At 46.1% G+C, this 16,159-nt stretch overlaps 1 protein-coding gene across 1 annotated transcript in view; it reads right to left on the reverse strand.

Annotated features, from left to right (window-relative positions):
* Positions 1-1,387, reverse strand: part of LOC109320028 (sulfotransferase 6B1-like) — a 13,671-nt gene extending 12,284 nt beyond the window's left edge. The window contains exon 1 of the mRNA XM_019549927.1: positions 989-1,387. Coding sequence (XP_019405472.1) covers positions 989-1,190 — 202 coding nt within the window. The 5' untranslated portion in view covers positions 1,191-1,387. The remainder of the gene's footprint in view (positions 1-988) is intronic.
* Positions 1,388-16,159: the final 14,772 nt, after the last annotated feature.

Consider the following 16,159-nt stretch of genomic DNA (forward strand, 5'->3'; position numbering starts at 1 on the left):
TGCCCTTTGGGCAGGAGGCTGGACTCGATGATCTCCCGAGGTCCCTTCCAGCCCTGATGTCTATGAAATCTATGAAATCTATGAAACCCATTTCATGGTTCATTAGAAGCTAAGCAAGATGGACCACTATCTTGAGTTACACAAAGAAAGCAGATCAATTTATTTTTTTCAGGCAGATCTAGATAGCCTTTCAGAAACTGTCTCTCTCCAAACTGTTTTTCCCCTTTCATACCCATGTCCCTCCACAACCACATATTATATTTCACCCTGGTCTCTAAAAGTGAGAGAAAGATGAAATTCTTGTGTCATGAGGCTTACTTTCCCTTTGGAAATATTTGTTATAATTTTTATAACCGTGGAGAGTTTTCAAATCCTTGTAATTGTTGTATTCTTTTAAAAATCTTAAGCTTGTGGCTACTCCAATTTCCTATGGAAATAAATTCTGTCTTCTAGAGGTTCATGGGGAATAACTTTCAATGTTATCAACCAGTAAGGGCAGGATACAGGGAATTACAAACAATCATGGAAGACTATGCATTAATGAATTTTGCATGATATCCCAATCCCAATATTTAATTTTCTCAAGAACAGTCACAAACTAAACAATTTTCATAGGAAACTAAATGAAAAATCTAAACAATGAAAAATATTGCACCTCAAGAAACCAAATGGTTAATTTCATGAAAGACATACATTTTAATTTTGCAGATCTAAATGTTGCAGCAGATACAAAACAGTGTACAAGCCATTTTTACTATGATAAATATGCTTTGATTTTTCTGATGTGTCCATAGCCATACTTTAACAATGACATTCCTAATTTGAGACCATTTGTTACCTCATGGTCATCTGAACTATTTCCTTTATGTCTCACTAACAAAAGTGATTTATTAAAATCTGAGATAATTATTTCAGTGGTTTTGATATATCCTGATAATTTTTAATTATATTACACCTTATATTTATGAATAAAGCAAACCATATTCACCAGATTTAGGGTACCCTGCTAGGATGACATCATCACTTCTTGCTTCAAATGCTTCCAAAGCTTTGAATTGCTCAGGACTACAAACAGTAGCTGGGTAGGAGATCCCCTTGTAGGAAAATAGCAGATCTTCACTCTTCATTGTCTCACCAGTGGCAATTGCCTTATCTACCAGATCAATAAATACTTTCCTGTTTCTTGCCATCCTTCTCTTTTTCTCACACTCTCTCCTCTTGTGCTGGATGTGAAGTTCTGTTTAAGCAGAGTCCCAGCTTAACTTTTAATAGAGGATTTTGTTTCTTTTGAACCAAATGCGCAAAACCTGACTCCACCTTCTTCATCTGTAGCGATGTAGGTCCAGACAAAGAGTATGAACCAGCAACCACTGGAGTTACTTAAGGTTATACCACTGACAAGGAAAGCCAAGGAAAGAAAGTCCAAAGAAGAAAACAAAGAAATTAAATATTTGCTTAAGTTAAAATGGTTATGTAACTTTAAAATACCACATGTAAAAATTTGCGGAAGAATTAGTGCATAGAGTACATGGACATAATCCATTGATAAACAAAAAAATAACCCCGATGCCAGGTTTTACTTTGGTTGGTCAAACACAGGATGCTTTTCTGATAGGAGCTTCACCATTTTGTTGATATGCTACAATGGGATTATTTTTATTATACAACCTTATCATTCTTTGAGAACTGAGATGTGAAGTGCTGAGATCTGGAAAGAGAGCTGTCAGTGTGCTGGGCCCCTGGCTGCAGAACTCTCCTACTACGGTAGCTCACCAGAGGCCAGATTACACTTATACACCTAATAGCTGTAATAGAATCTTGGCTCCAAGTCCTCTATTTATCATTCTGCAAGACACAATGCCTCAGTTATCCTTTTAGGCCAGCCCATTGTTAAATTTGGATGGAGGCTAAGGAGTTTTTACCGTCTGGTGGTCATGTGAGGGCAGCTTACATAAGATACAGTTTTTTGTTTAAGAAGGGCATCATGAGTTATTAAGAGTTTGCAGGTTTGTATTCATATAACCCGATTAGTCTGAGTGTCAATTTAGGGCCCTGCCACATGTTCAAATTAAAGCTAGGTAGAAACCAGATAAAAGGTTATTACAGATTTTGAAGCACTAATTTTGTAGCTGATTGGCTCTTTATAGCTGGATGAACATTTTCATGGTGTGATAATTACCTTGCATGTATAGCTGGTTTAAATTTATTGTACAATTAACCAGTTAGTTGTATAATATATGTAACGTGTGGCAGGGGCCTTACAGACCTATGCAAAAGGTAAAATCCTGAAACCACTTAAGCCAATGCAAAAGCTTCTAGGAACTCTCAAAAAGGGTGAGAAGAGAAGCATTGAAAAAAACAAGGGATACCATAGAATATGATAGTCCTTGGAACTAATACTATATCACAATTGGCTGGCGTCTTTTCTCTAACCCAAGGGTGCTCGACCCGAGATTGCAGGCCAGATCCAGGCCAGGGAACTGTGTCACTTGGCCTGCAGGGCTCCACAGAGGTCTGGAAATTTGGAGGCAGGGGAGGAGCAGCCATGGCCAGCCCATCCTATCCTGCAAAACCTGCAGCCGCAGAGGGCCCTGCAGCCAAAAGGCCCCCTACATCCAGCCACTCACCACACCCCCTGCCCCACCAATGCCGCCACTGGCTTCACATCCAGCCTCTCACCCTCCCCTCCCCCATGTCTGCCGCCACTGCTGCCACTGCCACTGCTGCCACCAGCTTCTTGAGCCACTTGCCACCCCTCACCCCCCAACACTGGCTTCTTCATGTCAGGGGGTTCCAAAACTATATTTTTCAGGGGAGACCCAAAAGATTGTGGGCCGGCCCTGGGAGTGGCATCATTAATTGCTGCTCCCCTGCTGCCGAATATCCAGATCCATGGGGAGCCCAGCAAGCCAGTGTAAGAAGCCAGTCCACTGTTGTGCTGCCGTGCCCGCACACCGCGCCCCCATACTGCCCCGTACGTAGTATCCTACATATGTGTCGGCATATCGCCGCCTACAGCCCTACTGGTCAATGGGCACATGCGGCCAGTGTGGAATCATCGCGTGATTTCAAGTAATTGAGCATGCCAGTAACTCCCGCACTTTTTAACTGCCGCACTTTTCAAATCAGGCCATGAATAGAATGCCTGAAGCTGATTGGGTGAAAGCACACCTCAAGGTTGCAACGAGTATAAAAAGTGGTGGTTAACACTGCTCGGAGAGGACTTAGCGAAATCCACCAAGTGTGCAACTTCCACACACCATGGGGACCGGCCACCCCCATGCCTCCCACCATCGAAAACTCCCGGCATACCCCTTCCCTGGTTAGCACATCAGATCCTATGAGCAGTTCTGTTTCTCAGTAACTAGTGAATGGAAAACGAAGTGAAATCTTTGTAAGAAGTCTGCAGCCTGCACCTCTGACGCAGAGTGTAAGTAAAAATAAACTTGTTTGAAAACATAGGAGTGAGTTCCCTGCCTGTATTTATAAGTCCAGATACTTGATGAGCGCGCAACCCTTTGCAACCTGATCAGGGAGCAACATGGCGTCACGAAAAGGATCTGGCGAAGGCAGCAGAGATGACCCAGGGTGCCAGCAGGCCTCAGACAAGGTTGAGAGGTGCTGCCCTTGGGCTCGAGGGAAGCGTCACCTCACCAGTGCAGAGGACTTGTGGTCCCACATAAGCGCAGCTGCATTAAGGTGTATCTCTCCCTGACCACCAGGGGAGAGGAATGGAGTATGTCCCTAAGCCTGGCTGCATTTGGGTGCGTTATGAGCCATCTGTCGGTCATCTTCTGTCTGAGTGGGGACGATGAAACTGACCAAGGTTAAGCCCGTTCGGAGCCCCAACCCCACTCTGGCGCAAGAGTTCACCTGCGTCATTAGACACCTGAAGGAAGGAGGAAGCGAAAGCACTCCCCCAGATAAATTCAGCTGCCCAACTTTGAGAGAAGGCTCACGTGGCCATGAGCTGTTAATTCAATGCCGCAAGTCCTTAGAATCAGATGGCAAAACCGCCACTAAGTGGACAGGGTCGAAATGGGATAAGGGGAAAATGATAAATGTACTGTTTCAAACTGTGTCAATCTTGCTCTGAGAAAATACCAACCTAAATGCCCAGCTAGAAATGCTAGCCATGGCCGCTCAAAATCAGGCAGCCCTCACCCTGGCTCAGCCCGAAGATGGTGGCTCTGAGGAGAAGGCAGAGGAGAAGAAGGGCGGAGTCGAGGCGGAATGTGATGATGCTATGCCCCACCCGACGTTGTCTGCACCACCTCCTTATGTTGGACCGCCCACAGAATCACCTCCAACGTTGTACCCTCACCTCCTGAAAGACTCACCAGCAACAGTACTCCCTCTTGCGGTTACCAAAACAACTGTCAACAATGGTGTGACTCAACAGACCATGACCTTTCATACCCACACCAGGGCAGAAATGCAAGAACTAATAAAAGAGATGGGGATATGCCCATCGTGTGGCTAGGCCGCTTAGAACAAGAGTGGGGACATGATACAGTCAATGAAGCAGAGGCGACTGTGTTAATTCGGTCCGGTTCCTGGAGTGGGCCACTGCACGAATCCAGAGGTGCTAGTAAACAATGGACACTGGCCTATTCCATTACCAGCAGTAGTAGTGGTCCAGTTCCTCAATAAGCCCCACACTTGGTTCGACAAGTCAACTTCGATGAGCGACACTGAACCTCTCACCATTTTACTTGCAATCACGGGCATCGCTTATGCCACCTGGAATTCTTGAGCTAGTCACCTAGGACTAACAGCAGCCCAAAGGAACAGGTGATGGCCATACCATTTCTTGGCAAATCCAACTGCCGTGCCAATCACTCACGAAGCCATTGAAACCACACTAGAAGTTCTGGCCTCCAAGTATGTCATCACGTACCAACTACTACTCAATCCCCTTGATGGACAACAGCTTGGATTAGTGTTATCTTACCTCCCAAAGATGTTAAAAACAAGTCGTCAAATCCCGGCTGACCCACTTACTGCCCAGTACAAGGTGACAGATGGGAAGACTTAAGTCAGGACCTACCCCAACACCTACGTCACAACAGGGAAAAATGATTGCCAACACCTCGTTCACCACAATTGGATGTCGTGGCGTGAAAGCCAAAAAGGCCCATTCAATTAACCCTTCATTTTATATTGTTGTTATGTTGTCTGTCTGTGGTGTCATATGTGTTGTTGCAGTTTTATCAACATAAGAAAAATGGCAATGATGACCTTCCTTCTAGGACTTACAGTGGGGCAAACCCTCAGTACGGCGTTCACTGATGCTGACCTGATGAACAACACCTTTCTTCATGCCGTGTCCATCCTTGCCACCAAATGCTTAGCAGCTGGAGGAGATGAGACACTTGTGAGCGACACCTCTTATCAAGTTTGTTTCCTTCGATTACACAATGTCACGCAATTAAGGTTGTGGTTCATTGCCACGCGCCCTGATGAACGTGAAGATGAGCTTCAAGACGTCTTATATGTATATTCTTGTATAGTTGCTCACCCATCTAACCTCGAGACTCATAGGGAACCCTTGCCCATAGTCAGAAATATTATAATGAATTGGCCTTATGTGTGTGTTGGTAGTGGTTGCCCACCCAACAAAGTAAACTGTTCCTCCATATTACAAACTTTATTGTCCGCTATACATGTCAACACCACCAACATAAATGGCACATGGTGGGTAGGAGAACTTAAATTAACTCTAAGAAATTTTAACTGAACGCCCTCCGGTTCGTTGTTAGTCTCGAATTACATGAGAGCAAAACCTCAGGGAAATAGTGTCTTGTCGCAAAGGACCCTATTGATAACAACTAAGACAGCAAACAGTATGCGCATGTTAACCTCTATCCTTTACGGCTTGCATTGCCTGTGTTTAAACTCCTCAACCACCCTGATACAAGGCCCTGGTTTATTTGCCAATGTTTCCGATCCCTCTACTATTATCCCCTTAACCCTTACTGTCTCACACCTAATTAATTATACGTTACTTAAACCGTTTCTTAACGGTACGAGGGGTGCGTACACATGCTAACTTAATAGCGAAAATAACACCTTAGACGAGTCATTCCTGCTTCCTGGCTGGTTGTGGTTCAACCTTAATTCATCTACCTCAACTCAAAACTTAAGCCCACACCCAAATCAGACATATACGATAGTGGCCTCCCTTTTAGGTGGCAGCGGTATTGAGGTTTATAATTATTCCCGCAGTCCACCCCTTCATGAAAGAAATGCTCTCTTACTAACAAATAATTTGATGAGGCATACAAATTAATGGACAGGTGGGACAAATTGGGTCTATGGTTTCCTATGTCCGGGTCTCAACAAAATTCGTACAAAATTGTTTTATTAACAGAATCCATTGAAAAACTTGCTAACATGATGAAATTAGGGTTCGAACGGGTACAAACGGCTATTCAAGATCTCCAAAGTGCTGTATATTATAACCACTTAGGCCTCGATTACTTATTAGCAACAGAAGGAGGCCTTTGCACAGCAACTGGCAATCACACACAGTGTTGCTTAAATTTTAACACATCATCCTTTAACTTAACTAACGTTATCCAAGGTATCCAAGATGCGAAAAGTCTTATAGAGCGAAAAAATTATAATCAAGAAGACTGGTTTGATTGGGCCCTCGGTTGGCTAAACTGGTTAAAACTTGGTTGGCTAAAAAAGTTCATAATTAGCGGATTATTGTTAGTGTTGGGATTCTGTATTTATATGTGTGTTATATGTTGTTTGTTTCAATGGTTAAAGACAAAAGTAATGCACCTTTCTGCTTTTGTATATACTTGCTTGCCTCAGGTACCAGGAGATGAACTGCTCGATTGGAAAACAGATGTGTTGTAAGTGTGCTTATGCACGACGGCAAGGGGGCATGTAAGAAACCAGTCCATTGTTGTGCCGCCGCACCTGCACGCCGCACCCGCATACTGCCCTGTACGTAGTATTCTTATGTGTCGGCATATCACCGCCTACGGCCCTACTGGCCAATGGGCACGTGCGGCCAGCATGGAATCATCGCATGATTTCAAGTAATTGAGCGCACCAGTAACTCCTGCACTTTTTAACTGCCGCACTTTTCAAATCAGGCCATGAATAGAATGCCTGAAGCTGATTGGGTGAAAGCTCACCTCAGGGTTGCAACGAGTATAAAAAGCGGTGGTTAACGTTGCTTGGAAGACTTAGCGAAACCCACCAAGTGTGCAGCTTCCACACACCATGGGGACCGGCCACCCCCGTGCCTTCCGCCATCGAAAACTCCCGGTGTACCCCTTCCTGGTTAGCGCATCAGATCCTACAAGCAGTTCTGCTTCTCGGTAACTAGTGAACAGAAAATGAAGTGAAATCTTTGTAAGAAGTCTGCAGCCTGCACCTCTAATGTGGAGTGTAAGTAAAAATAAACTTGTTTGAAACCATACGAGGGAGTTCCCTGTCTGCCTTTATAAGTCCAGATACCTGACGAGCGCGCATCCCTTTGCAACCCAATCAGGGAGCAACAGCCAGATAAGATGGCTCTGTGTTCCAGATCACAGCAGCACACAGTGGGCATGTCTACATGAGATGGTACGTTGCCACAGCAACATTGGTACGGCAACATGAATCAGCAGACACCACCCATGCCACCGCTGCTACTGTATAGTAGTAGTGAGCAACTGTACAGTAGCTCACTGCTACTGTGCAATAAGGTCGAAAATGACTCAAGCACCACTGGGACTGCTCAGTACTGCTGGGTACCGTGCAGTCATTTAGTACTTTCTTTAGCTATGCAATAAAGCAAGTACTAAATGACACGTGTAGATGTATCCAATTAAATCAGGGCCATTTAGCCAGGAACCTCTAGGTTTAAGTCTCAGCAGGATCACTGGCACACTGCAGTCAAAAATCCCCAGCCTTTGCCACAGCCAACACCCAATGCTTTTGAAGAAGGTTAAACTCTCCTCCACCAACACACTTAGTAATAGGAAGAGGAAAAAATTCCTTTCTGGCCCTATGTGGCAACAACTGAAGCCCAAAAGCATGGGAAATACTCATAGTAGAGCACAGGCATAGCTACTTCTAGGTCATCCCTGATCAATGCTTTCATTCTTCTTGAACATGTCTAATGATGGAGATGCCACAACTCCCCTAGGCAGTCTAATCCACAGCCTCACTATTGTAATAGCAAATATTTTTTTCCTCGTGTTTATTCTACACATATTTTGCTCTTCTTTATGTCATGCCTTTAGATATTTGAAAACTGGTCTCATATAAAATATTGCCATAGAATTACTGTTGGGAGTATCAGCACAAAACACATGCATAAGATATAGTAAGAATTAGTAACAAATAGATTTTCTATGGAGCCTCTGCACTTCTGCTAATGCATTACAGTGGGATATCTCATTGCACAATTTCATTCTTCTTTGAGAACTGAGACCTGAAACACTGAGGCTGGGAAGAAGCACCTTGTGTGTCAGGCTCCCTGTGCAGAACCCTCCTGCTCTGGTTATCTACCAGTCTCTCCCTTTACAGATGTGCAAGGCACAATGCCTAGCTTATCCTTTTTTTGAGTTTAACTAAGGAGATGGAGATTTGGTTTTTGGATGGCAATTGCTGATTCTAACACTAGAAACAGTGGAAACTGGATCCTTCACATCCGGGTGGTTCAGAATATATTCAGTTCTCAGAGGTTGCTGTATGTAACCTGGGTGGTACCCAGAGACATACTCCCTCCCCAGTTGAAAGGATCAGAGCTGGTGCCAGAGATCTGTAGGAGGTGGAGCTGCCTGAGGTTCACAGCACTCCTCCTACTCTCTATAGAGAAGAGTCAGAACATCCATAAGGTCTTAATCATATACCATTTAATGAAAGGGGACAGGGGCTGGGACATAACATAGATACCAGGGAGTAATGTGTACACTCCTTTACCCAGGGGAACAGGAGACCTCAACAATGGTTAAGCATACTCATTCAATTGACAGGACAAGCTAACAAAATATAAGGTGCAAGTTAACAAAATATAAGATGTCGGCACCCCAGGATGGCCAGGGGGAGAAAAGAGATGAAGAACCCAACTCCCACAGAGGATTCCCCCCCAAAATGCCTTGGCCAGGAATCAAACGCCATGTCTCCCACATGGTGAATGAGAGCTCTACCACTGAACTACCAATGCTGGTGCTTCTGCTAGCAACTCCAGGACTCTAGTCCTTCCAGGATCCCCCCTTGTGTACCATCTGCACATTGAGTCAGCTGCCTGGCTTCATGCCAGGGGTAGGTAAAACCCCAAGCTCTGGGGCTTGGTGCCTCCCAGCTCTCTTCCAGGCTCTCTCCCATACCTGGGAGCCCCTGCCTTCTGCCCTGGGGGACACTGGCACTTCAGGCTGCCTGGCACAGGCCCAGGACCCTCCATGTACCGACCTGTGCACCAGAGCCAGCCCCATGCCAGGAAGGGGAAGATGTGGTCAAGTCCCTATCGCTGCCTGGGAATCCTTGCAGCTGCCCCCTCTTGGAAATTTGCTGAACTCCCCTTGATCCTAGTGCATTTCCCCTTTTATTCGCCTCCAGTGGGCTGGACATGGGAGGTGAGTCTTCACTCAGGTCTGGTTTCTCTATCCAGCTCCTGGGGGCGGGGAGGGGAGAAGCAAGCCTTCCCCTTTTCAGGGGCCTGATTGGCGGGGAAAAGGAAATCCCTCCCACAATCATTTTTCAACTTTACAAAACCCCTGGTCCCAAGCTGCCACTCTCAAGTCCATGACATGTATAAAGGATGAGCTCTTTAGATATTTATTGCAGCTTTGACTTTAGAGGCTGCAATATTGCTCTACTCACTTGGAGCTTGGCAGCAGTCCTACACAGTCAGTAGCAGATCTAGGACTTAGAAAAGGGGGCTGCAGTCAAAATGGGGTTCTTGGACAGGGCCAGTAGGATGCAGCAGGCACTGCTGACTGCCCAGCCAGTGCAGGAAGAGGAGCTGGGAAGCTTGGCTCCAGAAGGATTGCAGGATTCGACTGTGACAAAAGAGGCAGCCTGCCTCTGAGTTTCAGCCTGCAGCTCTGGTGCAGAACACTTGGGGGGCCTCTGTGTAAGCATGTGTTGATGTAAATAGTTTCATAAGCTGGACATCTAGGCTAGGTGCAGATGTTAGAGGAGGCTATGGGGCGATTACATAGCATTAAAAATGGCCTCCTGATCTAACTTAGTTCACCCAGGTGCAGAACTTACATTAGTTAGGTGGATCTAACTGTGAAATGCACAGAAGTTCAGGATAGTTAGATCCATCTAAAAATGGCCAACCTGCCATAATTTAACCCTGCCTCTGAGGCACACCTAACTTAGACTGGATTGGCCATCTTTAGACTGATCTAGTTGTCCTGAACTTTTCTGTACAGTCCCCACATTAAAGTCCCCACAGAATTTCCCAGGCTTTCCCCAGGGCTGGGAAAGCCCAGCTGCTGGCCCCAACCCTGGAGCTAAGATTTTCCTACCCTCCTTTCTGGAACTGGGCAATTTTTAGCACCCCCCACTTCTTCCCCCACCTCCAAATGGACACCCCCCCATGAACCAACTAGGCCCACCCCCCGACAAGGCTACCAAACCCTCTCCCCCGTTTCATAAACTGCTCCCAGTGTGAGTTTTACCAGCATTCACCATTGTTGGGAGCTGACCAGGTAAGTTAGGGTGGGGACATGGGACAGGCAAGATCAGAGGGCTGTTCACCTCAGGGTGTGGAGGTTGGGGGGATAAAAATACCATCTGGTCCTGAGGGTGGAGGAGAGAGCTCTCCAGTCTCACAACCCCACCCCCACAGACCTTGAAAGCCCCCCTGATCCTGCCAACCCCTCCTGAGTCCCAGCAACCCCCAAAGACCCCGTCTGCCCCCCATATCCTACAACCTCCCCACAGACCCTGCCTGAACCTCCAATCCCCTCAGTCCCCTATCCACAGCCTTCTTGCCCTACCACTGTCCCAAACCCCGCCCCCAGCTATCTCTGTCATCCCAATTTACCTTAGATCAGTTGGCTATTTTTAACTCAATCTAACCTTTATCTCATCTCTCCAAATGTCCCCTAGATGCCTTTTCCACCCCAGGGAAAGAGCATTCTGGGTCTGGCAGCAGGCTGCAGAGACTGCTACCCCATGACATTATTTTTAAATGCATTGGATGCATCTACACAAGCCACTTTACTGCACATTAGAGCAGTTTACTGTGAAGTAATTGTGCCCATCTACATGAGCACACAATTACTATGCAGTAAACTGCTCTAATTGCAGGTAAATTTACTTGTGATTAGTTACTGCACAGTAGTGCTCTTCTCGATGCCTGACCAGAAGCAAATATGCTCCTGGTCAGCTGAGCAGCAGGGAGTATGGCTGACCACTGCCCCAAGAAGCTGCCTGCTGCCAGGGCAGGCTCCACCACCAGTGCCCAGGTGGGCCTATGTCCCCCTGCCCCAGCATCAGGGAGCTCACAGACCCCATCCTAGAGCTCCCCTTGGCTGCTGCAGAGGACAGTGTAGAGCCAGTGGAGGTGGGAGCAAATTGCTGCCATGAGCAGCAAATCTTCTCCCAAGTCCCTGCATGTGTAGATGCCTGCCCTAAAACATTTATTTGCTTGTAAGTAAACTGCTCCCAGATCAAATGCACGTGTAGACACACCCCCTATGTTGAATACTATATTTTTGTACCAATTTTGTTGTGAGTGTAGTTGACTGTGCCTGAAGAAAAAGAGGGAGGCGCTGAGAGAGATGGGAGGGGAAACAATAGTCTCAGGGAGAACAGAGAGCTGGAGAAAAAGAGTGGTCTCAGGGAGGATAGAGCAGAATCTGAGGAGGGGCAGAGAGAACTGCAGTAGCACAATGAAGACTTTTTGTTTGGAGTTGAGTAGTCTGCTTTGTTGTTTGCAATGTTAGCACTCTGAACCTCCCACCACCCCTGCCCCTTTTGAAGTAGAAAACACTTTCTTCCTGGGAACTGATCAAAAGAAAGGAGCTCTCTGAGGAGGGGTAATAGATCACTGGAGAAGCCAGAGGCAGAGGAGTCAGTGTCTCAGAGCCAGAGGCTCACTTCTTATGAAAAGAAGAGACCAGATGAGTCTTATTCTTGGGGGGTTCCCAAGGCACAACTTCAAGGTATATGATCTATTACATGAGCCCTCTGCTCCTTCAGACAGCAAGAGGAGGAATCAAGATCTCTTCCATGAGCAGTAGCTATGATTTCAGGCCTTCTCTCTGTGTACCCATTAGCAGGATGTCCCTCTGTCACTCTCTGAATCTCATTCCTATAGTCCCAGTCACTTACTTGAGGCCTTTGACTCTCTCTACCTACACCAGAAGTTGCTAAATTATTCATAAAAAACTGCCACATGTTGGGATTGGCAATTGCCCTGATATGGCAATGCCCTGCCCATGCCATTGCCCCTCACTCTCAAGCCACAGCCTCCCAGCCCTGCTGATGCCCCTCACTCCTGACCTGCAGCCCCCTGGGCCCTGCTGGTGTTCCTTACTCCCAACTCAAAGCCCCCTGGCCCTGCCAGTGCCCCTCACTCCTGACCCACAGTCCCCTAGCCCTGCTGGTGCCTCTCACTCCCAGCTGACAGCCCCAATTGCCAAGGCTATGGGGCCACGGACCCAGGTCCACAGCCCCCTGCTACCGCCCCGCTCCCTCCAGCATCACCCGAGCCCCAGCTGATGCTTGTGGGAGGCAGCAGCTGCTGCAGCAGGGTTGAGCCTGGCTTCCCCACTGGAGTCTTTGCATGGCAGGCACAACCTGGCTGTAGGAGCAGGACACCCACATCTCCCTGTAGAGTATGTGGGGTTGTGGGGTTGGAATGATACCCTCCATGAGAGTCTTTGCCATTACACAGCCCTTCCCCTGGGAGTGGGGAGTGCACAGAGCACAAAGAGTAACCCTTGGCAATCCTGTGACATTGCCTGTTCCTCAGTGGCAGCAGGTCAAGTCCAGGCTGGTATGGCAGCAGTAGTATTGAGCATGCAACCCAAATGAAAAGAGCCCCAGAAGGTAAGACTCCTTTCCTCTCTCCTTCCCCCTTCCCTCCTCTCCCTCAGCTCTAGTTGTCAGCAGAAGTCCCCACACACACCCGCCTCTGCTCAGGACACTGAAAGAGCTTGCTACCCCTCTGTCCTCTGTCTATCAGAGGGGATGCCCACTCTCTGTCAAGAAGCAGGTTTTAAGATCTGGCACCAGGGAAGTAGAACCTGCCAGACTGGAGATTAGAGATGGAATGCCAGCTTGGAGGAGTGAGTCTTAACAAAGAATTTATAGAATTAAATTTCTTGGCCAAAGAAGTGATCAAGTCTTAGTAACATGAGTCCTCGATGTAGCCTCCTGCTAGTACACATTTGCTGAGGAAAAGGGAGATGGAGCACACCATATTCTGTGCAGGTTACATAATGTGCGTAGCTTTACAAGGCCTTCTGAGTGTGCAAATTCAAAGAGAGGGGATTAGCAGAAAAGCAAATGCACACATGTTTAAGCTTTTAAGAAAGTGTTTATAACAGGGGGAGGCTTAAAAAGATTAAGAGCTAGATCCAGATTGATGAACTAAAAGAAGGATTCAGGCACATACATTGCAAAAAATATCCAGAATATTCTTTCTGTAATCACAATATTCTCACTGTAGTAGCCACAAAACTCATTAGGGGTATTTTTACACATCCTTCAGGGGTGCTGGTTGGCAAAGTTTTAAAGTGGCTCTGAGAGCTGCTCTAATTAAAGTCCTGTCACGTCTTGTGTATCAGCATCCCCGTGCTTAAAAATGGCAGTAGGGGTACTTGAATTAAAGCTTACTGAACAAGCTTTAGTTCAAGCACCCCAGCCACCATCTTTAAGTGTGGAGATACTGATACACAAGATGCAGGAGGCTGACTGAGTCTGGTTCGACAGGTTGGAATTCCAGCAGGCCAGAGCAGCCTCCACGCTCATGTATAGGCAACCTCGGTGCCCCAAATCATTCAGTGCCTACATTTTGCACAACAAAGACCCCTACATGCCTGAATGTAAGCTAGACAAAGCCTTGGCTGGGATGATCTAGTTGGGGATGGTCCTGCTTTGAGCAGGGGGTTGGACTAGATGACCTCCTGATGTCCTTTCCAGCCCTAATTTTCTATGATTTCTATTATTTCCATGTATATGTGGAAGTGCCCCAGCCTCAGCACCTAGGCATATCACTCCCATCTAAGTCCCTAGAATCCAAATGCAAGGGAGGGTAATATTTAAACTATGCTAGATTTGCCCAGAGGTGCATTAGCTTTCTGAGAGCGTGCCTAATATGCACCAGCATTACTGAGTCCTGGGTTCTGATCCCTGCTCCCAGGACTTCTTGTGACTCTTTCTATATTTACCTATGGCTCTTGCGCACCTGGATGCACAATGGCCTAGCTACAAAAGGAGAGATGGTGTGTATCCCAGTCATAATATTTGATAGTCTGGTAGTTAAAGCACCATACTGGGAAGCAGGAGGTACAATGTAGGCTGAAGAGGCCTAGGACACAAGTCTTCCACTGCCTGAGTGAGTACTCCAACTACTAGATTGAGGTGATGAACCTGAGACACTAGTGCTACAAGTGGCACAGGCAGCCTCTGGGTGTGGCACACAGCAGACTGGGGAGGAAATAGGCAGCACACTGACAAATCACGCAGGAAGAAGAAAGCAAAAGCATCAGGTCAGACAGGGAAGGAAGCAGAATGCAGAGCATCAGATTGGGCAAGGAGCAGAAAGAGAAGCAGATCAGGAAGGGGATCCAAGTGGTACTCAGGGAGGGTGAGGGGCTTAATTTGTAGCACACCTGCCAAAAGGGTTGGCCTCCATTATACTAGGAAAAGTATCCCCCTCCACATAGGTAGGGGTCTGCCCTGGATCCCACATAGACAGCAGTGCCTAAGCTCCAAAGACAGGTTGGAGTACAGACACTCCCCTCTGCTTCATGTTTCTTATTGGCTAGTTCCAGGTGGTTCCTCACTCAGTGCTTTCAGAATTGCCCTTTGGAAAGCCCACTGACTGCAGGTACCTGAGTCACAGTTTTCTTCCTCTATCTTAGAGCAGGACAGCAATGCACCACTCTTAATGTGGGATGCCCTGTAGGTCTACAACTAGCTAAGTAAAATAACAGTCACTACCCTTTACATTCTTACCACTGAATATGGACTCTATTTCAATAGCTCCCTTGATGAAAGAATGGGAGTGCAATTATGCAGTTTTGTTCACAGGCTCAAAGGTATTTAAATGCATGCAATATAGGATACTGCCTTTAGCAAATGGTGCCTACTGTTTATTGTAGACTGGAAGCAGTATCACTGTTAAATTCTAAGATTCAAAATGATTAGATTTATTTTTACATTCCAGGTAGTGCATTTTAGCAGTTTTGTAGTATTGAATTAGATGTGATTGTTATAACTGCATTGGTTAAAGACAGTAATCTTTGTGGGCAGTAGGCTTATTATAAAATTGAAGGCTAATAGAAATTGATATTATTCAAAGGAGAAGCAGAACATAAATGTTTGTACATCCACACAAAGAACATTAGAACAAATAATTTACCTTTTTTTTCTTATTGTGATCAGAATGAGATCATGTTGTGGGAAATTGTAGGTTCAATAACAGTGCTTAATCATCAAGCTTTGTCACATGCTTTCAGCCCTCTCTCAGTTCCTTCTACACCCTTCTCAAATTTCCTATCCATTTCTTGGTTCTGAGTTTCAGTATAAGGGCTCTTCCAGGTGCTAATATTCCCTCCATGGATATGCAGTTATTTCATTACATTGTGTGTATCACTGCCACATGACATGGAAAGTATGTGTTTACACTCATTACTTATTTTCTTAACATTGAGGCTGTTATGACTCCACTTGAATACTACCAGCAACAAAACATGGACCCAATACTCATTCCCTTTTGATAAGTAGAATATAAGGCTAAACCTAATTTAAAAGAAAAAAAACCCTCAAATGCCTAAAGCAGGAATAAGAAGGAATTAGAGCACCAAAGTCTAAAATGACAATTGAAAAAACCCTTTTCAGCTGTCATCTTTCATCAGTCCCATGGGAAGCCCATGCCTGCTATGGGACAGGGAGATCCGGGTGATGGGGATCCCCTACCCTCCATAAATGCTGACCTCATGAAGGAACACCTTGAGAAGCT

The sequence above is a fragment of the Crocodylus porosus genome, unplaced genomic scaffold (genome assembly GCF_001723895.1).
Source record: "Crocodylus porosus isolate Cpor-Errol unplaced genomic scaffold, CroPor_comp1, whole genome shotgun sequence".
In the NCBI taxonomy this organism is placed as follows: domain Eukaryota; kingdom Metazoa; phylum Chordata; order Crocodylia; family Crocodylidae; genus Crocodylus; species Crocodylus porosus.